The 27,606-nt window shown below is 36.1% G+C and overlaps 1 protein-coding gene across 6 annotated transcripts in view; it reads right to left on the reverse strand.

The window, feature by feature from the left end:
- Positions 1-27,606, reverse strand: part of ANO3 (anoctamin 3) — a 456,805-nt gene that overhangs the window by 144,344 nt on the left and 284,855 nt on the right. For 5 of the 6 annotated variants that reach the window (XM_046014190.1, XM_046014191.1, XM_046014192.1 and 2 more), the window contains one exon: positions 20,701-20,819. In XM_046014190.1, the coding sequence (XP_045870146.1) occupies positions 20,701-20,819 (119 nt within the window). Of the gene's footprint in view, positions 1-10,236; positions 10,397-20,700; positions 20,820-27,606 lie in introns of those variants that run through there. The other variant, XM_046014195.1, reaches the window with a different exon arrangement.

Raw genomic sequence — 27,606 nt, forward strand, 5'->3', positions numbered from 1 at the left:
ACCCGCTCACAGGAGCCGATTCTGAAATCTTCGGGAATTTTGAGAACTAGCGCACAAGTATCTTAAATAGACCAATATGGGGATCAGCAGATGCTTTTTTTTTGAGCCCTTTTACCACCATTGTTTATTTATCTTAATGTATGATGACACAGAACAGGTGTTTGTTGTTTACAACTGTTCATGTGGTGCTTCGTCTAGTATGTGCCCTAAAGCGAGTGTATACAAGCCAGATAAATCAGACAGGAGAGTTAGCAAATACATGGAATAATTCATTTCAAAATCTATGTATGACCCTTAAAATCATAACTACTCAGCCTTGTAAAAATCCCCAAGTGGGTGGTGTTTCTATCCTACTATTTCCATAATTCCTTTATGATAAGGAAGAGATGCACAGGGATAAGTTATTTATCTATGAGGGAAGGCAGAGTGAAACATGACTTTTATAACAGTCTCTAGGAACTCAGTCCACGTCAAGCCAGGACATCTCCCAGCTGGGGGGCAGAGCTGCTCACAGCACAGTTTAAACGGGTTAAATAATCTGCTTTCTGAGCAGAGTTTTGGTGAGCTAAGTTCTGAAGTTGCTTTTCAGCTTCCTGCTATTCAAAACCACCCTGGTATAGGAATACAGAATACAAAGGGGTTCAGGCTAAAAGATTATTGTGATTCACTTCTTGGAGCCTTCGGAAGCCCAACAATTGTACATCACCAAAGAATCCTTGCAAACCAGGCTGGGGTCTGCAGGGCAGTGGCAACCACATTAAGGAATGGTGACCGAGGAGCACGGAGCATTAGAGGTGATTCTTAACAACAGTGTTCAACAAATGTCAGTCCAGGCAACTTTTTCCACTTAAAGCCTCCCCTCTTGTCTGCCTGTTTTGACCCAGTACCACTTTAAGACCCTGTCAAACAAAGATGACAGATTCCAAGGGCCAGGTTCCCCAAGAGTCGTAGTTTCTCTAACCTCTGCCCTGCCCCAGGATCTCTTTCTTTTTACAGATGGCTGCCTTAAATCCATTAATAACAAACACTCTAGTCCAATGTCAAAAATGCCAGTTGTATCTGCAAAACTCTAAGATTCATGTCAGGATAAGAAATTCCTTGAAGGCAGTCTCCTGTGTTTCTCCTTGTTACCAGAAGAAGAACTGCTTACCTACGAAGGACGAAAACGAGAATTCACATGTATAAAAACATAAACATTTTGAAATGTTTGGCATTTGAAATGCTCTGTCAAACATTTGAAGTTTGTTTTTGTTTGTTTTGCACTTGAAGTTTTTGAAAATATTGCTTTCCAAGGCAGAGGCACCATAAAGGAAAGCATAAACAGTTACAAATAATGGCATGTGCAGAGACTTCAATTTAGGAATCCTAAAAGCATTCTCTTTTAACCATTTAATCTCCTACCCCTTTTTTTAAAATTAAACTTCCAAAAAAGTATTAGACTTGCTGATGTACACATTTTTAATTTAAAAAGACAATATTAAATAAATGTTAGACAATATAACATACACATGGAACCCAATTAAAGGTATACATGAATTTTCCTTACATACAGCTATGAAAACATCTGAAGTCAGGTAATTTCTGAGTAGGATGTTTTTTCAGACACATCTATAAAACAGCTGTATTCAACTTCCTTCTTAGTGAGAAAATCAAAGATAAAAGAGCATATTTGTAAGTATTCTACAAAATCAATCCCAAGTGAAGAGCATATAATCCCCAAAAGCTCCCATGACCCAAGAGACACTTGCGGGAGGAGAGAACTGAACACTGTTTAATCCTTTATATACGTATTTTAATCTTTTAAATATATTTCTTAGGTTGTGTTTGCCTTTTCTAAATTTCTCAGAGCAACAGATTCCTGGTTTTTTTTCTTTTTTTTTTTTTTAAGATTTTATTTATTTATTTGACAGACAGAGATCACAAATAGGCAGAGAGGCAGGCGGGGGTGGGGGAGAAGCAGGCTCCCCGTTGAGCAGAGAGCCCAATGCGGAGCTCAATCCCAGAACCCTGAGATCATGACCTGAGCTGAAGGTAGAGGCTTAACCCACTGAGCCACCCAGGTGCCCCAGGTTCCTGTTTTCTTTACAGGACTTCTTCCCCCTTTCTCAGTTTCACATACTCCATTTTCTGAGGTGCCTTATTTTGTTCTCTATCTTCCATTTCCATCAAATACTTGAAGAGAAATCTTACTGACAAGGCCCCACCCAGACATTATCAAGGCCCTTTAAAGGCTTATAACCATTTGTTTGGTGGTACAGGGAGAAACTAGCATTTCAGTATTCAACAGGTTAGATCTCTTTTCTTAGGTTATATACATACAACATATAGCATTTATGAGCTTCCCTCCCCCTCTTTACGTCCCTCCCCACCCCTCCTCACAAAATCCCACCCACTGAGAGCATTAGTAAACGAAGCATAACTCATCACTTGTAGTGTAGAGGAAAATGAGATGCTTCACAGCACAACACATTTCTTTAGACAGATCTCTTCTCCAAGATCATTTTTTTTCCTTTTCTTTTCTCTTTTTCTCTTAAAGTCCTAAAAGTTCTAAACACTTGCCTCCTCCTTCTGGATTTCTTCTTTTCCTAATCCCAATCTCCCTCTCATTCTCAGCCTGGAATCAGACCACTGAAGGGAAAAGGCCAGTCTTGCCAACCCATGACTGTGTGTCCTTGGACCAGCTATTTAACCTCCCAAATCTTCAATTTCCCTATCCATAATAACATGAATCCTTTTTTCTTATTGAGAAATTGAGCAATTACTATGTGCCAACACAATTCTAACTTTTTAAATGAAATTCATTCGATCCTTACAAATACCCTAAGAGGTAGGTATACCAACTGCCTCCATTCCCCCATTTTATCTCAGATAGAGGAAATCTGAGAAACAGTGAATTTAACCCTTTTTCCAATGCAGCTTCTAAGAGGCAACACCAAGATCCAAACTCATGTGTCCTAAGTCCAGGAGCCAAGTTCTTAACTCTTCTTATACTGAAAGGCATATAACTATAAAATGTGCTAAGAATTGTCATCTATTTCACAGGTGTTTATTGTGGAAAGCCCTATGTACTCTTTTGTGTGTATTATTTGTCAATTGCTTCTATAATTTCTGTTATTATTTTAATTCTTATTTTTTACCAACTACTCCTCTCAGACATATGAAAGACCAATATCCTGATATCATCAACAAAAGATCCTCGAATGCCGTATTTGCCCTTCAGAATTAAACAGGGGTCTCTTCCATAATCCGAAAAGTCTATTAAGTAGTAACATAGCTCCAATTTGCTTTAATGATGTCTGAGTCCACCCTACAGCTGTTCCGTCGACTGACTGCAATCCAGCAGTGTGTGTGTAAGGGCAGTGTAAGACAGCAGGACGTCACAAAGGTTTGAGTTCAAGGGTGTGAGGCACTGCGTGCTCCTGAATAAGACATGTTACATAAGCCCATATTGCCTCCACATGCACAATCTTTCCATGACCCCACACAATGTGCTATGTAGCCAGGTGTGTCTCTTGCCTTGGCTGCTGCACACACATGATCTAGTCCAGACTCCAAACTTTGGCTCATGCCGCTCTTCCAATGGTTTCAATCCCCCCTCTGCTCTTCACAATTGTTCTTTCCATCTCTCTCTTTTTTCCCTGACTCTGCCTTTGTTTTTCCAATAATATGTACGATCAATACAAAATGGAGAGAGCGAGTATTGCTAGAGGTAACAGCTCAAGGATAATTGCCAGTACAAGCTCAGAGTTCCATTTCTCATTCTTTACTCTTTCTCCCCACAACTACAGATGTAACAACATGTGTGTGCACATATATTTACATGATATATGCAATGTAATATATAACACAGGGATGCAGTGGAATTTTATACATAGTTATAAAATCTGTTCTTACTCAACAGGATCTCATAAATATCTCTATCAATCAGGACTTTTTCGGTTCCAAATGACAGAAATCCAGCACAAATCCGTCAAATATAACTTCCTCTAGCCACAAAAGGCTTTTTTCTGCCCACAGGGGGAAAATTATTCAGCTCTCTACCCCTAAAAAGTCCAGGAGTAGAGCTAGTTGGCTTCAAAAACATCTAGTTCAGGAGATTCAAATGCAGTTGTCAAAATTTTCACTCTTTCTACCATTGCATATTTTCCGAATCTCTGCCCCTTAATTGTTTTTGTCTTTTGTTTGTTTTTTTCTGCTTTTCTCATCCCTTCCCTTTAAAAACAACTTCCTTTCTATAGTTGGGGAGGGAATATCATTCTTTTTTTTTTTTTTTTTTTTTTTTTTTTTTTTTTTTTTAGATTTTATTTATTTATTTGACAGAGAGAGAGATCACAAGTAGGCAGAGAGGCAGGCAGAGAGAGAGGAGGAAGCAGGCTCCCTGCGGAGCAGAGAGCCCGATGCGGGGCTCGATCCCAGGACCCTGAGATCATGACCTGAGCCGAAGGCAGCGGCTTAATCCACTGAGCCACCCAGGCACCCCGGGAATATCATTCTTTACAGTTCTTGGAGAACATCCCTGAGAGGAATTCAGCTTGAGAATTTTGTCTTTATATATCCCTTTAGTTACAATCAAGAGATGGAGAATTCTGATTGACAATCTTAGGGTAAGGAAAGAGGGTCTGTTCCACCTGAACCACAAAGGAAGTGATGTTCCAGTAAACAATAGGAGAAGTCCACTGGACATCTTTATTTCAATAAATGAAATTTTATTTAATTTTATTTGAGTCAGACCAAAAACAAAGTCTGTTCCAGGTAAGTTCCAGGTAAAAAATGGGTTATTTCATCTTGCTTTAGTGCAAAGAATACAGATGAGATTAAGGGTATATGATATTGGGGTTCCCTGAAATTTTTCTAGCTCTTCAGGGAAGAGTGTCCATGGCTTTGTTGTCTCAGCAGCTTGTGTGGACTAGATCTACTGGGTCAGGGAATCCCAGAACCAAGGGTGGAAAATACCTCAATTTTGTATTTTGATGTTTCATTTATTGTTGTGCCATTGGCCCACTTGAGGATGAGTGGTTCAGGCTGGCTTAGTCGAACTGCATTGGGAAACAGCTGAACAGTGCTAAATAGCTGAACACTATTTTCAGTTTTATGGTTGGATCATTATTTATTTACATCTGACTGAAGGATATTTTGGCTTGTTTCGCTAAATTATCCTTTGCTATGATTCATAACGATGTAATAAGTATCTTGTTCTTGTAACTCTGTTAATGTCTCTAAGTGTTTTATTAATACACATTCCTAGAAGTAAAAATTACTCAAAAATTTTTATCTGAAAACAAGTTTGATTTCCTCTTCTCCATAAACTTTATCTTAACTCTTGAAAGCCACTAATAACTTTATTCCACCTACGGTTCTAATATTCTCTTTCACGTTCACTCATTTGACAAGTTTATCGTGAGTTCCTGTTATGAGTCAGGCTCTGTGCAAGGTGTAATGTAATTACAAAGAAAAATAATCCATGATCCTCATCCTTCAAAAGAGAGTAATTTAGTCAGGTAGACAAATAGCAGGAACAAATAGTTACAATTTGGTGTGATTTGTGCTAAAAGAGGGGTGAGTACAAGTGCCATGAGAGCAAAGATAAAGGGACTATCCAGACAAAGAGAACGCATCTTTATTCAGAGAGGATATGTTCTTTTCAACAAATGTTGCTGAACAACCAAACACCCAAATGCAAGAAAAAAAAAAAGGAGAAGAAGAAAAAGAAGAAGCCAGACATAGACTTACACGCTTCACAAAAAATAATTCAAAATTGATTATAGATCTAAAAGTAGCACATAAAACTATAACACTCCTAGAAGGTAACACAGGAGAAACCTTAGATGACCCTGAATATGGTGATACCTTTTTAGACATAACACTAAAGACACGATCCATGAAAGAAGTAATTCATAAGCAGAACTTCATTAAATGTCTGTTCTGGGAAATACAGTATATCAAGAGAAGAAAAACACAGGCCACAGACTGGGAGAAAGCGTTCTCAAGTGACACAGCTGATAAAGGACTTACCCAAAATAAACAAAGAACTCTTAAAATTCAACAATTAAAAAAAAAAACAATTAAAAAACGTTATGTGATCCCTTAACAGACACCTCACCAAGGAAGATGCAAAACGACAACGACGCATATGAAAACATGCTCCACATCATATGCCATCAGGGAAACGAAAATTAAAACAATGAGTACCACTACACATCTTATTAGAATGGCCCAAATCCCAAAACACTGAAACCAGCAAATGCTGGCAAAGATGTGGAGCAACAGGAGCTCTCACTCCCTATTGGTGGGCAGGCAAAATAGTACAGCCACTTTGGAAGGCAGTTTGGGGGTTCCGTACAAAACTAAACATACTCTTACTGTGTGATCCAGAAATTCCACTCCTATAATCCCACGATATGACATTGTGGAAGAGACAAAACTATGCAAACAATAAAAACACGAATCAAAAGATCAGTGGCTGCTGTAGAGGTTGGGGGAAAGGTTTGGAAGTGCGGAAAGATGAACAACAGGCAGAGCACAAAGGATTTTTAGGGCAGTGAGAATTCTCTGTATGATATTATAATGATGACTATATGCCATTAAATATTTGTCCACATCCATAGAATGTACACCACCAAGAGTGAATTGTAAGATAAACTATGGACCTAATGATCATGATCTGTCAATATAGGTTCACCCTTGGTAAAAAAAAAAAATGCACATTTTGGTGAATAACGTTGACAATGGGAGAGGCTATACATGTGGGGGGCATAGGGGAGACAGGAAATCTCTGTATCTCCTGTTCAATTCTGTTGTAAACCTAAAACTCCTCTTTAAAAATGTCTTAAAAAATAATATGTGATTCAGTTCCTGAAAAATAAATAGGAAGAGGGGAAGAAAACTCTATATGCAAAGACAAAGGGCATGGAAAAAGGAGAGTATATTCAAGATTTATTAGGGTGTTTGTTGTGATAGGAGCAATTGGTACCTGGAAGGGCTGTCAAGCAGCATAAAGGATAATTCTTACTGAAACCTTTGAGACCCAGTGCTCTTATTTCCCTATTCTTCTCAATAAACTGCAAACTTTTTGAAGACAAGAACTAGATTTTATTCATTTTTTATCCACAATACTTTGCATTGTGTCTGGAATTGTATGTGTGCATGTACACACACACACACACACCCCGCCCACAACTGACTGAATTAATCATTCAAATTATGATTGTCTTCTCAAAGTCAGCTTTTTCTTTCTCATTAAATACTTTAATTTGGAATTTTATGCTAATGGGTCTCTTTTCGTATTGCATAAAAAATAAAAGGAATAAAAATCACCTGTAATCTTACTACTGTAATTGGTCTCACACATACACAATTATAATTTTGCTTTCAAAGCTGCTTTCTTTTTATTTCCTTGACATGTTTCTATGTCATTATAATCATCCTCAAGGTGATTTTTTTAAATAACTGTCATCTCTGTGGTTATATATCTAATGGTTTCCACATTTTGATACTGGAAACTCATGCATCCACCTCAATTACAACCGTGGCTAGCTAGAGCATAGTCCTCCTTCGGTTGGAATGCTATAATATCATCCCCACTTTCCAACATCGTTCCCCCACCCTCAGCAACAGAATTATTTCAGGACCAGAATGATTTCATGGAAACGGAAATCTGTTTAAAACCCTTAAAAGTGAGAATGAAATCCAAACTCCCAATCAGAAGCCCTTACAGCATTGCGCTTGCTTACCTCTCTCTCTCCTCTCATTTCGGCCATCCTCGTGTTCAGTCTCTGTGTTCCTGCCACACAGGCCACATATCAGTTTCTCAAACACACCAAGCTCTTTCCCACCCCAAGGCCCTCCTCGAGGGCACTCTGCCTGGAATGCCTTTCTCTCACACTTCCCTCCTCAGCTGACCTCTCATCTTTCATTTCTTGTCTTTAATCTCTTCTGAGAGATTGCCCCAAATAGCACCCCTTCCACTACCAAGGACCCACTTTAATGACAACTTGTAAACAGATATGTGGGTTGTTTTACCTATCTATTTTTTGACTCCCCTACTAGACTACAAACTTTGCAAGGGTAGAGATTTTGCATGAATATGCATGAATGCATATCCAGCCTTAGTATAGACACTGGCACATGGTGGGTCCCAAAATGCGGAGTCCACTGGAGATGCTAAGAGAAATTTTGAAGCAGTCAGTCTCAAATGTAGTGCTAGCATCGGAGCATCAACATCATCTGAGAACTTGTTAGAAATGCAAATTATCAGGCTTCAACTGGAATTATTGTTATTGGAAACTCTGGGGGTAGAGCCTGCTCATCTGTTTGTTTTTTTAACAAGCACTACAAGTTCCCAGTCTGAGAACAACTGCTGTAAGGTATCTTCCTAGAATTAAAAAAACAAAACAAAACAAAACAAAACAAAAAAACCACTACTTTGTTTAGAAGTTGCTGCAGCCAAAATTTCTTAGAATGTGAGATACAGTGATATACAGTATATCACTTGCATATCACTAAATATAGTCTCTCATTTTATTGAAGAAAAAAAGTCCCCAAAAGAAATTTTTATATATTTTGATCTAATAATCAGTGATAGTCCTGCTTATAAGTTTACTTTTAAGATAGTAAAGCATGCATACTTCTTATGAATATGAAGTATAATTATGCAGCACACACTCTTTCCTGAAAAGAGTCTTCAAATACACAGCTACTGTCATACTGATGGCTGAGTATTAATTCAGTTAAATTCAGGTATAATTATGGAACATTTGCGCTTCCTACTTCTCTCAAGATGGTTCAAACAATGAATTGATCTGGATGATTTATCTGACACTTTGCCTTTGAGTTGAAATTTTCCATGGTGATTTTAATTTTCTTATTTAAGGGGAATCATTAGGTTTTCACATTTGGAATGTCCTGTAAAAACGGAGATGGCTCATTGAGCAACACAGTAGCGATGGGGGCACAAAGAAGATAGAAAATTCATCATTGAAGACAAGCCTTCAGACTGGATCCCAAACACCTGAGTTACCTGACCTGCAGAAGTGGATAAAATGTGGCTTTGACTACCATATGATAAGATAGATATATCCACTGAAAGAGTCAAAATTATGAAGCAAGTGTAAATATTCTTTTAAAAAAGTTAAGGAACCAAAAAGAGATTCGGTCGAGAAACAAAATACTGATTGAATTTCTATAATGTGACAGGCATTGCACTAAGTGCTGCTTTTTAGGCTATCTTCTATTATATTCTCTCCACCCATTTTTATTTACTCAAAATTAAAGGTTTTCTGGTTCAGCTAAAGAAAACCAAAAGCCAAGCCTTTCTAAGTAGAACAGTCTATGATGGAGCATAGATTATGGTTTTCTGGGGGGTTCTCAATGAAATAAACATCTTTAAAATATGTGGGCTTTAAATATCATCTTAGTAATTTACTTCCACTAAGAGAATATATTTGAGTATACCTTTCCTGCTCACTGATTTTAAATACTATATAAGGACTCTTTTAAGTGCTTAATTTTCTTTAAGAAAAGAACACTTATTTCCATATCCATTTTCAGTGATCTAAACATAAATGTCGATTTAGAAACGGAACCTCTGATCTCCACAGGGAAGCCGTTAATATTTTTAAACAAAGAAACTAAAATGAAGCCTGTAGAATGGAAACAATAATAATTGTGCCACCTTTAAACCCGTGAAAAAGTAGAGCTAGCAGGTGGAAACATTTAGTTCCATTGCTTAAATACAGTGACTTTCACAGCTGTGCCACTTCTTCACTTTAACATGTTATGCTACGAGTTATGCTTCTTTAAATTCAGATGTTTTTCTCAGATTTTCTATTTTGACGGAAATTATTTACTAAAGTATCTTGTATAAAAATAATTTCTTAAGAACATTTTAAAAATACATACTTTTACAAATAATTGTATTTTATATATTCCTAAATCAAGAATTAATTGTACAGTAGAATTTGTGAGTAATGATTACAATGAAACCAATAGTCAAATGCATTTAAAAATAGTCAAAACTTCGGGGAGGTGCCATTTGTTTTACATGCAAGATAAACACAGATGCTCACAATATAACAGTTTCTTATTTTTTAAATGCATTTCTAATATTTTGAAGTAAGAGACACACTCATCCCCAATTCTGAAACCAATATCAATTATTCTTAATTGGACTCTCTACATAGTTTTAAGAAAACAGAAAAGTAATATAGAATTCCTAGATGGATGTACTTTGAAACATACCACGGTCAGAATTCTGGGTTCAGCTGCATTTGGAATCCTTCATTGCTGACAACAGAATTGCAAATGACAATCTTCTTTAAAGCGCTCTTCAGCATGACAACAGAAAGTTCTCCCTTCCACTGCCTGCTTTTTTTCCATTAGCTAGAGTGTTACATACTGAATGCTGCATGAAGCATTTGACTGGAGGGTTTTTAGACAACTCTTTAAATGCCTGAGTCTGAATAATGATTTAAAAAAAAAACAAAAAAACCCTCATCTCTTTATAAGAACTTCTCATTGGTTTTTTCTTTTTTTTTTTTTTTAATTGATTTAAGAGGGTTGGCTTGAGGGTGGGGTTAGAGGTTCCTGTGTCATTGGTTAATAGCTTCTATGGATGATTCACCTAAGTGACATTTAGTCATATAATGTCAGTGACATTTTGATAATTTTACTGTCAATTTTTAATAATCTATTGCACCTTCTTATGTTATTTGAATGAGTTGGGAGATTAACATAAAAGGTGGGAGGTATATTTCAGTTTGAATAATAGTGGTCTGGCAAAGAGAACTAACGTTTTTATTGGTGAGCCAGTAAATGTTTTTGATAGCTGAACGGTGTTCACTAGGACTTCCCTTTCTTTCTTTTTTTTTTCCCCAGCTTTTCAAGGAAATTTGCCTTATTTTCTTATTCATGGTGGAAAGGTACAATAGAAACCTTCGTGGTTTCTGAAAAATCCTGCGTCCATTAAACTTGGCAATATGCATCATACTGGCTCTGGGCTGCATATAGTGAAGTGATTATAATCTGAAAGCAATAGAAGTAACTTTTACCTAAAAATAAATAAACAAATAAATAAAATTGAACATTTTCGTCCCTCTCTGGTTAACATTCACATGATGAGACGCAACAGAGGATTACATTTATTTCTGTCAAGAAAGCTTCCACAGGACAGCTTGTAATTGGGACTGACAAGACACTGAAGAAACAGCCAACTACTGGATATGGTCTTGGATTAATCAACGTACTTAAAAATGGATTTTCTGGTAAGCCACAAAATAGGAAACTTTAACTTCACACAATAGTTTGAAACCTTTAAACAACAAAAGGTAGATTACTATAATGACTGTGTTTAAACTGGCTGTGGTCTCAAGGGATTAATCAAATTGTCCAGGTGTCCATGACAGAGACCCCAATCTGAGCTCTTCATTTGTATCTTATAAGGAATTCAACAGCAATGACTCAATTAAAAAAAAAAGTCCACAAGCATCAGAAATCATTTAATACATAGAACAGTGCTTTATTTTTGTTGATGTTTTCTTTTCTTTAAAGAGTGACAGCTGCTCGAAATATTCTTATTTTGATGGGCTCATTGGGTGAGATTAAGAAGTCTCCATGTTGGTGGGAATGGAGGAAAGGACATGGGAAGAGGAAGGGCTAGAAACAGCACCGAAGGGACGAGTATTTTATAGTTTAAAGGATCTGAGCACAGGCGTCTCAGTTTTATTATATTTTTTCTTAAGCATAAAATATTGAGGAAAACACAAAATTCATGGTCTCTAATGCATAAGATCATTCATTCCCCAGTAATGTGAACTTGTTCTCTAACTACCTAAGGCACTTGTCTCATGGCTTCTACAGGCCCTTGTGCATACCTCCATCCAGTATAACATAGCCAGTGCTTCACCGTGTGATGGACTCTATACCATTCCCAGCCATATATGAGCAGGGAAATCACTTGGTCATTCCGAGCCTCCATTTCCATACCCATGAGATGGGAATAAAAACAGACTCTACCTTTTTAGAATGGTTGTGACGCTAAAACAATACAGGTCATCGACAAAATCCCTGAAAAGTCCTTAATAAAGATTAGCCATTGTAGTTATTTAATATTAGCGTTATTATTATTAATGTTCCAACTCCCAATCCTGTGTTCCTTCCACTACATACATAACCTGGGGGGCCTGGAGGTGGGATATTAAGGAGGCAAATTTGACTTTAAATGTGTTCGAATAATGTTAGTTTTGATGTGGCTTCTCTGCCAGCCTTCATGTCTAAGCAGAGAACTGGTTTGATGTGAGCCTATCTTTGCTCGAATGTATAAACATCAAGTAGAACAATTACCTAAACAATTTAACCGGTATGCTGACACACTAATTTACTGAGTTTACTTTCACATCCCATAAACGCATGCACAAAGTCTACAGACAAGTTATTGCAGCTCTCATTTTAGAGCTAAGTACTCCAGGGAGGCTTAGGCAAAAGATCTCCCAAGATGAGCTCTTAAGTTCCCATGGAGAAAACCAGTAAGTTGATGATTCAGGAAGCCTCCTATAGGTCTTATTACCTAAACATTAGTGTCAGGAGAAAGAAGCTATCTGTGCTTCTGGTTTGTTTACTTGTACTGGCTATGAAATAAGACTTCCTAAGTAGGCGAATCTTTTCCTATATAGCTTCGAAAGAACTAAAGACATCAACCTCATCAAATTCATCCATCACATAAATCTACTCTCATAACTAAAATGTCTCCATGTCCTGATTTTTAACCCCTCTGTTCCACTGTTCTATACATAGCTGTTGAGCTATTTGTCTGTCTGTCTTTCTTTCTTTCTTTTTTTTTTTTCTGATAGACAAGGGGAGTTCCCATTCTATATGGTAGATGCATTTGAAAATATTTCATCCACTGATTATTCTGTAACCACCAAGGAATATACACATCTTCTCCCTTGTGGCTACTTTCCTGAAGTTTAGTAATATTCAGTTGAAACAAACTCCTTGCCTTTTTACTTAGTTAATTATTGATGAAAAAGCAAATTACAAACAGGTCAGCCAATCGATTCCTAGGATTTTGTGAGTTAGCCACACAGGGAGTAAAAAGCAGAGAGGTGCCTGGGTGGCTCAGTCGGTTGGGCAGCCTCTTGATTTTGGCTCAGATCATGAGCTCAGGGTCGTGGGATCAAGCCCCTCATCAGGCCCCAAGCTCAGCAGGGAGTCTGCTTCAAGATTCTCTCTCCCTCCCTATGCTTGCTCACTCTTTCTCTCTAAAATAAATAAATAAACCTTTAAATAAATAAAGCAGAGCTACCTACCTCAGAGCAACGTTTTAAGGGTTTACAAAGGTGTGATTAATATGCAGGTATATATCTTACAGTTCACTGTAAGTCAGTTAACTACAGTCCGAAAGGCACAGGGTTTGGGAATCAAAGAGACACGCTATAATCCCGCTGTATTCCTGTCTAGCTCAGAGACTAGACAAGAAACCTTTACGTCTTTAACCTTTATTTTCTTTATTAGTAAAATGAGACTACTACTCTCACTGAGCTATGGGAAGTTATGAGATAATGCATACAAAGTGTTTACCACAGCTTCTGGTGTATAAGTGACTAGTGCATAATGGGGGACAAACTGAAGGCTAATTATGATGGTTTCCAGACCACAGAGATGAAGTCCTGAACTGTTCTTGTCTCGCTAGTGTAGCAAGCAGAAGCGTAGTTTCAGGAAACAGAACCATCTTATGTTTCAAATCTTGCCTTAGTCATTCATCAGCTATGTAAAATTTTTAAATGGGGATAATACGATAATACCTATGGCTTAAATTTAAGAATATCTGAAATAAGATTTATGCCATTTGAATTCTACCACTCAGTGAAAACACTATAAAAATTTGTTGTGTATAATTCTGAATACTTTCTCAATAAGAGATATTTTGATATAATTGGTTCAAACCATACATGTTGCTTTTTATAACAACCTTCTTATATAATCACATGTTATGACCATTTCCCATCATTCTTAACTACTCTGAAAGTTTATTATTCAATTTTCTTATATTTTTTAAAATTTTACCTTTTACTCTCAAACATTTAAGTGTTTAGTCCCCTTCAGCCCCTCACAAACTACAATGTGAGAAACATCCTTAAACATAATTATATGGGCTAGCATCTAATTATATTCTCCAGATAAATTCTTAGAAGTGGGTCAAAAGGTAAGATTATTTTAAGTTTTTTAATCCTTATTGATAAACTGTTTTCCAGAAAATGAGGATTAAAATACACATCTACCAACAGGCAATAAGAAGGAATAGTTTACAGTGTCAATACTACTTTTTCAGAACTCTTTTCTAATTTGATTCACAAAAACATTGCGGATATTTGTCTTTCTGCAATTGCTAGTACTGCCAATAGTTTTGTGTTAAAATATACTGCTTTTCAATTTTTTTCACTCTTGAATTTATCAATTATATAACTATATCTTTGTAAATTAAGAATATGAACTATTGCTTGGCCTGTGTATTTTCTACTGTGTCAGCTCATTATCATATCTTAAGTTTATCCCTCACTCTAACTTTATTGTAACTTTGACACTGATTAGTATGTAAATAGTTAAATCTATCAAGGCCTCCATGATCGATTTCATTGTGGGTTTAAAAAGACAATTTGGAAAGGTTGTTTTACTATCCTGTGATTAGGAAAAAAAATGCTTATTTTATATTTAGGTATTCATTGTGAGTTTATTAACTACTTAGCTCTTCAATAATTCATCTTGGTATAAGATATGCAGCAGGCATTAAAAATAGTTTAACCCCTTAATGACCCAGTAGTGTGAGAACATTTGCACATTTTTTGAAAGACCGACATATCATCACTGATATGAAATGCCGCCTTTATCATAATGCACACCACACACACACACACACACACACACACACACACACACCAAGTTTAGGTTTAAGCAAGATACAGAAGCCTTCTGAAAGGCTTCTAGAAAATCTTCTACTATGTTTTCTGTAAAATCTATACTAGCAATCAGCTAGCATAGCACAAGTCCCCAGTACTCACTGGGGAAGGCTTCTGACAGTCAAAGTAGGTACTTAAAAGGCACAAGGAAAGAAGATGCCTTGTATGGTTGCAGGGAGGATAATGCTTTCCTCTGTATCAGACGAAGACTCTGCAGACAAGACCAAGCAGCCTGGAAAGAAATCTTCTTACACAAAACAAAAAAATAAATAAATTTAAGATGCTGGCCAAAAAGATGAACAAGCCAAGAAAACTTGCTGTATGTTCCATAATATATATGAAAATTAAATATTTAGGACACCATTTCCCATAATGGTATTATTAAATAAAAATATTACTTCAGGTTCTAAAGTTATATAAATATTGGGATTTTCCTTAGAAACTGACTATCCCAATAAATGCAAATAATTAGTATTTAACTTTATATATAATCTTGTCAATCAAGGCAGCCCCATAGGGCTGAATTTAGTCATATATCTTACAGTTTAAGTCATCATTATCTCACAATTGCTAGGAAAAAAATACACAAGTTCAGAATGCTAATGATCCTTATGGATTATCTGGAGGCAAAGAGCTACTGAGGCACATGAAACAGTTGCTGGTGTCCACGTGAAAGGTACATATTGCAGGAGACTGCAGAGGCCACTCTCACCTTCTCCAAGACATGATGTGTCTCCAGCTTTGATAGAAAATTATTTCTGTTACCAGTTGAGTTAAAGATGAACATCATCTGCCAATGCCAGTTAACACAGTCAAACTGAATGGCTTTGAAATCTAAATTTAATGAACTACTAAAATATTCATATCAAGATTTTCCTGATCCATAACCTTTTCCTGTCTATTTTGATACCTGGCATCCTTTAAGAGGAGAAGTCACTGTAATTTGGAATATAGATTCATATTCCCAGACTCATCCTTATTGGTAACACCTGCAATTATTTTCGGCATTCTGAGGGACAGAAACAGCAAGAAATTCTTCATTAATGTCCAGTACAGAAACCATGGTTCTGCTTCACAGATTTGTTCCTTCTCACCTAAACTAACTGTAGATATTCCCTGCAAATTACCCACATCTAGAGACCTCAACTAGTGTGTAGGACATGGCCCTTTGACAGAGAGAGGGATTTTGCTTCCAAGGATCTTATCTTTAATTATAATTCATAAGGCTCTCCATAGTAATGAGATGGAAAAGGCAATACTTACCAAAACCGTTTTAAAAACAATCCCTCTCTATTCTAGAACTTTGCCTGCAGTCAGAGCAGGTGCCTCAGTCTGCGGATTTATAGAACTTTTCCTTTTTTTACATTACAATTTGCTTCCTGAAATTTCTTGTCCACGTAGGTGTGACAGAGACTTTTTGTCAAAATGTAAAAAAAGAAACAAATTTCCCTTTAAAAAAAATAGCTCTTCACCAATTTTAGTGGGTATTTGTGATTGCTAATTATATACCCATAGTTCAACTGAAGGTAATCTTGGAATTCTACCCTGATTTAATGCTATCACAAAGAAAACACTTCTGCAGAGGTTTTGTTTTGTTTTGTTTTTCTAAGATAACAATGTCAAAATGTTTTAGATAGTCTGGCTTGATACCATGTTATTTAGGTTATGACATTTAAAATATATTTGGGCTCTGTAGAGTGAAATGGATAATATGAGTATGCTTCAGGAAAACCCAGGGACAATTTTTCAAATCTCAGTAATTGAGGAAGAATTCACTTTATGTTAACAATCAACTGGTATCAGCCAACAGGCTATCCTTTGACATTTATGGCTCCATCCATCATATACGCTGAGAAACAAATCATCAGCAAACGGTTTTCATTTAGACCATGATTCTGTGGGTAGGCTGGGCCCAGCTGGGTAGTTCTGATCTCAGCAGGGCTTTTACAGGTCTGAATTTCCTGGTCTTTGTCACTGAATTCTCTCACACCTCTGCTTCAGTTGGAGCAACTTGTGCTCACGGGGCCCTGATCCACATGACTCGTCCTTAGGCAGGCTAGTTCATGCTAGAGGCAGAGTCCCAAGACAAAGAATCCAAGTGCAAGATCTTTGGAGCCTAAGGTTCAGTACTGGCACATTGTCACTTCTGTAGTATTTTATTGGCCAAAGCAAAGCCCAAGGCCATCCTAATGATTATATCTCTGGAGGAGAGATGCTGTAATGTCTCACTGAAAATAGAGTGGATATGAGGAAGAAAGACTGTGGCCTATTTTCCATCTGCAACAGTGTCTTTGAGTTATTTAAATATGGCTCCTACCAAAAAGCCTGAATCTAGCTAAATCAGAACTTATCCCATAGTTAGTGTCATCTCTCATTTCTAGAGCCTCTTAGCTTTCTCCATTTATATGCATATATCCCGAAGTGCACCCTAATATCTGGAGAGCAAAACCTGTCCATGTGTGCCATATTTCTCTTTTCTACAAATGGCCAGGTTTTGCACATACTAGCTTCCAAATGAATAAAATAAATATTTACTACTATCTATTATTTTATCAATACTACTTCTCATAGTAGATATATCAATATTGTAGCTGTTTTTATTTTCTAAAATATTAAAGTATTTTGGCATAAATGACATACCAAGTGTTCACAGTTTGTTCTGTTCTGTTTTGTTTTATTTTTAGAGAGAAAGAGGGTTAAAGTGAGGGGGGAAAGGCAGGGAGAGGGAGAATCTTAAGCAGGCTCCATGCCTAGCATGGAGTCTGATGCTGAGATCATGACCTGAGCTGAAATGAAGAGTTACATGTTTAACTGACTGAGCCATTCAGGTAGTTCATGACCTGAAATAAAGTATCATAAGGATAAAACTAATTGTTCTGAAACTTAATTTTAGAACAAGCTATAGTGCCTTACAAATGCACTTAGTTTACTAAATTATCATAAGCAGTGGACATGGGATCAAAATTTAAACTCACCACACTGACTCAAGATCATTCAGGAAGCATTTGCACAATAGTTGATGAATCAAACACTCTGTACATTTCTAGACTTGCTTGTCTGTTTTTACAGACAATGAGATGAGCTCAACAGACTTCCTCATAAATTCAATGTAAGATACCACCTTGGAGGATTTGGAGTTATTTCCTATGAACCTAGTTTATAGCTCATGGCAAATTTTTTTGGAAAGCTCCATCTGTTTTTCTGTAATTCATACGTATCATGACTCACAATATAGTAGTTTACATTAGCAGTCACTTTCCCCTGGGATTTTTGCTCCCTTCCTGTTGACTCTATAAACTTGTTCTGTCATGTCTAAAATAATTCCCTTGCAAATGAGTAACTTTTGTAAAGATATAAAATATCAGATGCATTGCATCCTATGCATAGGACCTATTGCAACCAGTACAATTATCCCAACCAAATAATGTGTGAGGTAAGATCTTCAGCCATGAAATTTATACGTATGTTAATATGTGCTAATTAAACAATATGAAAGTTGCTGTTCAGCACAAAAATGAGGAAATCTTGTCAATTTCATAAGGTCTTTCTTAAAATGTATATAATCTAATATATACACACTTATATGTGTATAAATACCCATATCATTTAGTGGTGGGATGGAGTAAGAGGAAGGTTGACAAATTTATAAGGGGAAGTATATCTAAATACCAAATGGCATAGTCCAAATGGTAGAAATATAGGTTACTGCTCTTTGAGGTTCCCTGTGACAAATGTACACATATAACATATTCTAAGGAGATTATTTTGTCCTTCATTTGTACATAAGCAAGTGAACAGTTAATGGCTTTTAAACACTTATTTCCTTTTGTCACAAGACTACTTGTTCAAACAGAATTTATGCTGTGCTCTAACCTATGAAAGGACAAAAGAATGAGTCTAAAAACATTCAGGTGATGCATTATTATTATTATTTTTTTTTTTTTAACATTTTGAGTAGAAGTACAATAGCAGAAAAGTATGTATTTGGGCAGATTCAATAAGACATTACACTAGCATTCCTTGGACTGAACGACTGTGATCTGTTACTATTATCACACACCAGTCTCTTATTTTAACATTAAAAATAAAATATGCATGCAGGTTTAACTATTATTTTTTGTTCGTTTGTTTTAATAAGATTTATTTATTTAGTTGAGAGGCAGAGAGAGAAGAAGCAAGGGGAGGGGCAGGGGCAGAGAGACCCAGTCTCCCTGTGAGTGCAGAGCCTAAGCTGGGACTTGGTCCCATGACCCTGAGATCATGACCTGAGCTGAAATCAAGCGTAGGCTGTTTAACTGACTATGCCACCCAGCTACCCCTTAACTATTTCTTCTTGACTTTTATATTCTACAGTTCAAGTCTAGTCAAAGTGAGACTGAGAAATGGTTACTCTTGAACAGAAATGACATGGCAGGTATCATTGGTGGCATGTGATAAATTCTAGGGAAGAAGGTAAGACAGATTTTATTTAATCTTAGTTCCTTTTCTAATTATTTAAAGCATACTATGTTTGTCTTCTTATTGGTGCTATGGGGATCTTGAGGAACAACCTCTGGGATTTTTTTCTCAGTATTTCTGATAACTCCTCCTCTCCGGTGACTTGGAATAATGGTTTACAGATAGTAGAAACATTCTAAACACCATGTTGATCTGACAGACACAGGAAAGCAGATGAAGTAAACAGAGGGTAGATGAACCCCTGATTTGTAAAGATAATCTAAGAATTACTGGCACAAAATACTGACCCCATTTAACACAAAACAAAAGAGGAATGAAGAAATTTGACACCAGCATTTATTCCTATATCTATTTATTAAAGTTGGTCTAATTTATGGGAGTAATGCTTAAATTCTGTCATGTTTCTTCTCTGATGTTTTAGTGGTGACTAATGAAGGGATTTGCAAAATTAATCCAAGCCAAACCAAATCAAATATTAGAGAAATACTTATTCAAAGATGAGACTATTTGCCATGCAGTGACAGTGAAAGCTAAGTCATTCCTTGTGTTAAACTGCAAATTTCTTTTACAAAGGCATTCCCACTTTAATCAATTGAAAATAACGGGGAAGAAAAAAAAGTGGGCTTAGACTGAGCCAGATATTTCCTTGGAACATATCAAAAAGGGATAGTATTTGGTATTGAATGACCAAACTCAGATGCTTTGAAGAGTCTACAAAATCATTTTGTTTGCGGGATGGAGGCCGGGCTTTTTAAATCTGAACTCTAGCCCAGTTACCCATCTGCTGATGGACTGGAGTTTCAATGAGGTGTTCTCAGCTGCCATATAGACAGCCTTTCCTATGCTCTAAATACTTTCATACGGTTATCTCTGGCACTCATCAAAGAATTCTGTCAAGCAGACAACATAATACAACTTTACAGATGAGAAAAACAATGCTCAGCAACTTTAGTTAAACTGCTCAAATGATCGCAAATAGTAAGGCATGGAACTAGAATTCAAATCTTGGTCCACTCCATGCTCTCGTGAAATCATGCCGTTTTTCAAAAAGCATAAAAAAGTAAGGTAAGAACCCTCTAAAGGTTAATTTTATGTTTCAGATTTTTTTTTAAATGTTGATAACATAAAGCAATATGATGTCTACATATAACTTTCCACCTTTAAGTCCTTAAAGATACATTTTAACCTGTGTGCCCTCTCCTCTCCAGCACAATATACATTAATATTGAAAAGAATTGAAAGGTTTTAGAAATGTTACTTTCAAGTGACTTATTGATAGTTTAGTTTGTATTACCTTAGACAATTTTGCCTTGGATTCAGAATTATCTTTGGGAACAGAGTCTTTGATTAGCCGAGATCGGTCATAATTAGCATGTTCTGATTCATCCATGTAATCCTTATCTTTCCCTAGAGCTAGAAAAGAGAAAGAGAAAATTATATCCACTTTTATCCTTCTTCCTTTTCTCTCTCTTTAAATGTACTAATCTCTCTTTTATTCAAGCTTTTCCAAGGTTTAGCCAAGTATAACTTTCTTATGACCCATCCATCCAAAAAGTAAGCAAAAAAAAAAAAAAAAAAAGAAAAGAAAAAAAGAGCAGGGGAAAACACGAAAGCTTCCCTGTAGTGGATTAATAATGACACTACAGTAACTTTCATAAAATTAAATGCATCTCTGCTGTTTAGTGGACTTAAACTTTTTGAAAATAAAATTAGAACCATGCAAACTCATCATCTCTTTTGAACATGAAGATAAAGATATTTTTTAAAGATTTTGTTTGCTTATTTCAGAGTGAGAAGAGGAATGAGTGAGTGAGACAGCACAAACAGGGGGAGTGGCAGAGGGAGAGGGAGAAGCAGGCTCCCTGCCAAGTGCGGAGCCCTACCTGGGGCTCCATCCCAGGACCCTGAGATCATGACTTGAGCCAAAGGCAGATACGTCCAACTGGCTGAACCACCCAGGTGCCCCAGATAAAGATATTTCTAAAAACTCAATAGATTCCCAAGCATTTATTTGCTTAATTAAAAACTGTATTAATTTTGATAATTTGTTTTCTTAAAAGTTGGAAAGTTTTCTAAATGTGAATTTAACTGGTGTGACAGAAGTCTGAGAAATCATAGAAGCAATTCTCACAAACGTTACAAGAAAAACTTTTTTTTTTCAAAGATTTTATTTATTTATTTGACAGAGAGAGGTAACAAGTAGGCAGAGAGGCAGGCAGAGAGAAAAGGGTAAACAGGCTCCTCGCTAAGCAGAGACCCCGATGCGGGGCTCGATCCCAGGACGCTGAGATCATGACCTGAGCCAAAGGCAGAGGCTTAACCCACTAAGCCACCCAGGCGCCCCCAAGAAAAAACTTTTTTTAAAATATCAGATTGAAATGAAACTACAGCTGCAAATAAGAAGAGAATACTGAAAACTAATTACCACTAGAATTATAAAAAGGGTAGGCCTTGTAAGAATATGTATGAACAATAAACAAGCTATAATCAATGCAACAGTATAAAACAAGAAACCTCTACGGGTCTGTAAGTCCAACCGAAGACTGCTGACGTGCTTTACACAATTTGTATTCCGTGTGATAGAAGTACCTCTTCGAATTCAAACACAGACAAAATCGAATATTTTAGCCTTTTCAAATAAATGAAAATGTTTTGGAAAGCTATTTTATTCCATCTGTTAACACCTATCAAACATAAATTCTGACATAGACAACTATGTATAATGCTTTAAAGATTTCAATGATTTGATGTAGTATTAGAATAGAAAATTGTTTATAATATATGCACTAATTTCCTTTATTAGGAATCTTAAAATCTGCTATAGCATATATTATGCCATGTACAGCTAGACTATCAGAATCTGAGTGGTGGTGTAAATTAAGACTGGACAGGTAATATTATGTCATAGTATGTTATTAATTGCCAATTATGTTTAAATGCTCTAAGCACTTAGGATTAAAACCAGAACTATTAAAAATAGCTAACACTGACTGATGGTTAATACTTCTTGAGTATATTCTAAGAGCCAGAAACTTTATAGGCACTATTCCCTTTACTCCCCATAACATCTGTACAAATGTGGGTATGGTTTTTACCTACATTAAACACTAAATAAATTAAAGCAGATGGAGATTAAGTATCATGCCAAAGTCACTAATTTAGTAAAGAGTGCATCTAGAACTCAAACACATTCAGATCTGATTCCAAAGCTGACTTTTGTAAATATACTATCATGTTTTCCCTAGATTTAAGAAGATTGCATTTTATTCATTTAACAATTATTTATTAAACACCCATGATATGCCAGACATAGTTTTAAGAGTTGGAAATGTAGCAGCAAACAGAATCCTGCCTTCAAAGAACGTTCAAGTCCAAGGAGAAAAACAATAAACAACACAAATTAAGGAAATAGCAAGTATGTTTTGTGGTGAGTGCACTGAAAAGTAGAGGGCAGAAAAGAAGGACAGAGGTGTCACAGGAGTGAACCATGGTGCTCTTTTAGTACAGAGATCGTGGTAACATTTGAGCAAAGATGCAGGAAAATGAAGCAGTAAGTCACACAGGTAACTGGAGGAAGAATGGTCTAGACGGAAGGAAAAAAAGTGTAAAACCTGGACTTGTTCTGAATGGGTGTCAGATGAGTGAAAAAGAAACGGAAATTTTGGAGTTAATTTTTTGGATCAGTTACCTAAACCCCATCATGTTCAGCTTGCTGGTTTATAAGGCATAAATGTTTCGCTCATTTTGGAGGCCAATAGGTTTTTTCCTTTCATCTTCTGTCTCTTTCCTTACCTTTCTCCTTGTCTCCCTACCTCTCCCTCCCTCTCTCTCTCCCCATCCTTTTCTTTCTTTTGATATTGGAGACATAGGAAGAGACCTTTGTGATTAAATGGCAGTAGGTAAATGGGCAGCGAAAGCTGGGTGCACAAACCACCCTGCAGGTCACAGTACTGCGGTTCCTCAGCCTAAATTTGCCCTGTCCTACATCACTTCTCTCCCTGGCAGTCGATCTTCTCATCTGTAAAGAGGTTTTTGAAGACGGTCTCAAAGGGTCTTCCTCTATGTTCTAATAACTGTGTGATTACTAGCTTAATGTTTTCAAGAGATAATGCAATTTATGTTAATACATCTCATTTACCACGGAATACAAAAAATACAATTTATAGACGTTTTCCACTCATTTAAACCTTATTCCATTCACAATTACATTTTCTGGGCAGAAATTTTTATATTTTGTTTTGCTTAATTTTAATTCAATTTAGTTTTCTCTTCTTTCTCTTTAATTCCTATAACACAAATATTCCTGGAACAGGAACATCCTTACATCATCATCTTGTTGGAAGAAAGCTCAGTTTTCAAAGTCTTGCCAAATGCTACCAACTTCATGAAAGCTTTTCAGATCCTCTCCTCCTTCCTGCCCCAAAGCTCCAAATAGAATGGATCATTTTCTCTTCTGAATTCCATCACATTTGGATTTCCCCTCCTTTTCTTTCTCTTTCACTTCTTTCTTTCCTTCCTTCTTTTTGTGATTCTTTTTATTTTTCTGAATTTAGACAAAATTATCCCTGGACTATGTTCAATCTCTTTTTCATGTGTGTTCAATTTACTACAGAGTCTATCACAACTTGGTCATTAGTATATCATAAGAGTTAATTTAAAAAGAAAAAGAAAAAAGATGGACTTGTTATTTCAAAAAATCTGGATCATACTAACATAATTTTTAAAATTTTCTTTTATTGTTAGGAATGTAAGAATGTTTCCTTTTCTTCTTGTTTTTCTTGAAAGTATAGGGGAGGATTCTTCCATATATAATAATAGTTCTCTTTTTTCCTTTTACTATTAGCAAGATTGCAAACTCCTGTCATTGTAATGTAAGTTTTCCTTTCCTATCTTGTCTTTTACAATGTCTCTGTGGTGTTCCTATGTTAGAAACAAGAAACCTCTACTCTTACTGACTTAATATACACTATTCTTGAATATAAAAGTGTCTTAACTTAGTTTGTATTCTTTTGTTAACTCCTGGATTTTTTTCTCACACTAACTTTATACACAATATTCCTGTAACTAATGATTTGTTTTCTTTTTCACATGGATTGCTAATAATTATTTAATTATTAGATGTATTAGGTATCCTTCATTCATTAAATCAATATATTGAGCTAGAACCACAGTGTACCAGAGACTATTCCACTTTGAAGGGAGTAGGAATCACAATGAACAAAAATCCTTACCCTCATGAAGTTGAAAGTGATAAAGTTAAGGAAAGAATAAATATAACCCCAATCTATTAAGTGATGATATGGTCAATTAAAAAAAAAAAAAAAGGGCAAGGAGATAACAGGGAGGGCTGCAACTTGCAATTTTAAATGAGGTGGCTAAGGATGGCCTTCCTGAGGTAACCTGGAGCAAAGATGCCAAAATGGTAAGTGAACCTCTGTAGGAGAACATCACAGGCAAAGGGTACAGCAAATGCAAAGGCCCTGAGGTGGGAGCATGCCTTTCTTATCTGTTCACAGACAAACAGATTAGTGTGACAGGTGAGGAATGAACAAAAGTGAAGGTGACAAGGTATCATGTTAAAGTGGTAATGGAGGAAGTAAGAGCATGTGAGGGAGGGCTCGGGACCATCAGAATGATTTTGGTTTTCATTCTGAGTTAAAGAGTGCCAATGGATGAATCTGAGCAGAGTAAATTTGAGCAGATTTTAACAAAATCACTCTGGCAGCTGACATGAAATAAAAAAAAGAAATAAAGATGAGATAAATTTAGTAAAAACTTACTTATTTTTATGTGATTTAATGGTCTCCATGCCCAAGAATTTAGAATACAAAAAGTTCTATTTTATGTTAGTACATAGTTTTTTGCACCTTTCATTTTTAATAAAAAATATGCATTGCTGACGAGACACTAGGGAAACTGATAATAGTCATTTGCTTTCTGTACCAATATAAATTAGTAAAATTTTTGGAACAAAGTGTGTCAGTATGTGCTAAGGGCACAACTGGAGAGGGATCTGAAAGTCATCAAAAAGAAAAAAAAAATCTGTGTTCACAAGAATGTTTCCCCAAGCCAATGGATAATAAAATACAGAAACAATTACCACTTTAATAAACAGCAACTCCATTCTTCCAGCTACAGAGGCCAGCATCCTGAGTCCTCATTTTCTTTTACCTTATGTCTGATCCTTAATTAAATTCTGCTGACTGAGCAGAAAATATCATTTTTCTGCTTTGCTTTACTCTTTAGCACATACCAGTTTCTAACACGCAAGATGATATCTGTATTTATCTTCATTTATTTCCTGGCAGAGAAGGGAAAAAGTGCAAAAGCTCTGCGGTGAGAGCACCGCATACCGAACATCAAGGAACAAGAGCCGCTGGATTGGAGGGTGAGGGGAGGGTTAGAGGGGAGGGACAGCAAGTGGTAGTAAGGGGCCAGACGATGCTGACACAGTGTGCCATAACGCAGATTATGACTTTTATTTGGACCTACAAAAATATTGAAGGGTTTTGAGTAGAAGTTTCATATAATTTAATTTAAGTTTTAAAGGGGCCACTCGAGCTGTGGATATGAAAATCTGGAATAATAAAATCTGTTTCAAGGATTAAATGCAATAATCTATGTGATTTGTACATATAAGGTATTGAAGAAATACACATTTTTTTCTTTAATCTTTCTTTAAAATTCACAATTCTAGTAGTTAGGAATCTACAAAACTAATCATATAATTTGGACCTACAACTAGATCATATCTTCCACTTCAAAGCTTAGGTGGATAGGAAACAATGTAATTAACATAAGTATGCCCATAAACAATTTAAAAATTTAATTTACACCCTCTTCCAATCATCAGTAATATAATTTATGATGAAAACTTGTTGAGTCAAGTGGGAATCCATTAACTCTTGCAAATTTTGTTTGCAAACCAGTATCAGTTCAAAACTCAAGATAGCAGGCTCCTATGATTGTAACATAAACCTCAGAGCAGCTCTCAGAATAGAATTTTAATAGACAAATTATTCCAGCTCAATTCTTCTTTATTTTAATGCCATTTCATTACTTTGCTACATTTTAATATAACTGCTGGAGCATCTGGAAATTGATGAGGCAACTGTTAAGGCAATTTTAAATATGTGTGAGTGATCTTATTAGTTGGCCTCTACTGACTTCCAACAGTGTGACCATCCCATACATTGCTAATGATAGTGTGTTCCAGGACTGCCAAAGTAGTTGGGGCTGATGATTAAATAATAATAGTAATGGCTTAAGGTTATCCTTATTCTTTATAATTTATATATACTAAAAACCACTGAGCTGTACATTTTAAATTGGTGAATCGTATGGTATGTGAATTATTTCTCAATAAAGCTGTTATATTTTTAAAAAACCCCGAGATTCTCCAAGCTGAAAAAAATCATTTAAATATGTTGAAGCAGGGAGCCTGATATAGTGAAAAGAGAACTAATGATGATTTCAGCAAACCCAAATTAATTTTTTGTACAAATTAATTTGAATTAATATATGAATATTTCCAACATACATTGTCTTATTTGCATCTCATAAAAACTCTTAATTCAAACAATCCTTATTTATATTATAAAAAATCAAACCATAATATTGATATCTCCATTTCATAAATCAGGAACCTGAGGCACAGATGGTATACCTTTCTACTGACTGATGGAGTTAGTACCTGATCTGACTGCTAATAAATTCCATGATTTTAAAATTATTATTCCACCAAAGTTTCCTATGAAGAACAAACCTAACGGTCCATAGATGGTTTACTCAGAGGTGATAATGAAGATCCAGACTTAATCATTCTTTGCAGTTCCTATACCGCCTATTTCTCCCAACACTCGCATTGTTCAAAAGTCCTGACGCTAGCTAGTCACACGGAGGATATGGCCAGAGCTGTATTCAGTCAACCCCATGACTAAGCAGATCTTGAAGATAAATGCTTTCCACTGTGTCAGCATGCCAGTGTTTATTCTATCCACATCTATTGTTTCATACATTCACCCAATCGTCAATCATCCATCCATCATCAAGTAGACAGTATGTATTAGGTAATATGAAAAAGATATAAATAGCCATTATTATCATCTAGTGAACTGAGTATAACAGTATTATAATCAAAGTGCAATAATAATAATAGGAAGTAGGAAGTATCTAAATGGATAATTCCGGAGGACTTCCT

This window comes from Meles meles, chromosome 8, assembly GCF_922984935.1.
Source record: "Meles meles chromosome 8, mMelMel3.1 paternal haplotype, whole genome shotgun sequence".
Taxonomy (NCBI): Eukaryota; Metazoa; Chordata; class Mammalia; order Carnivora; family Mustelidae; genus Meles; species Meles meles.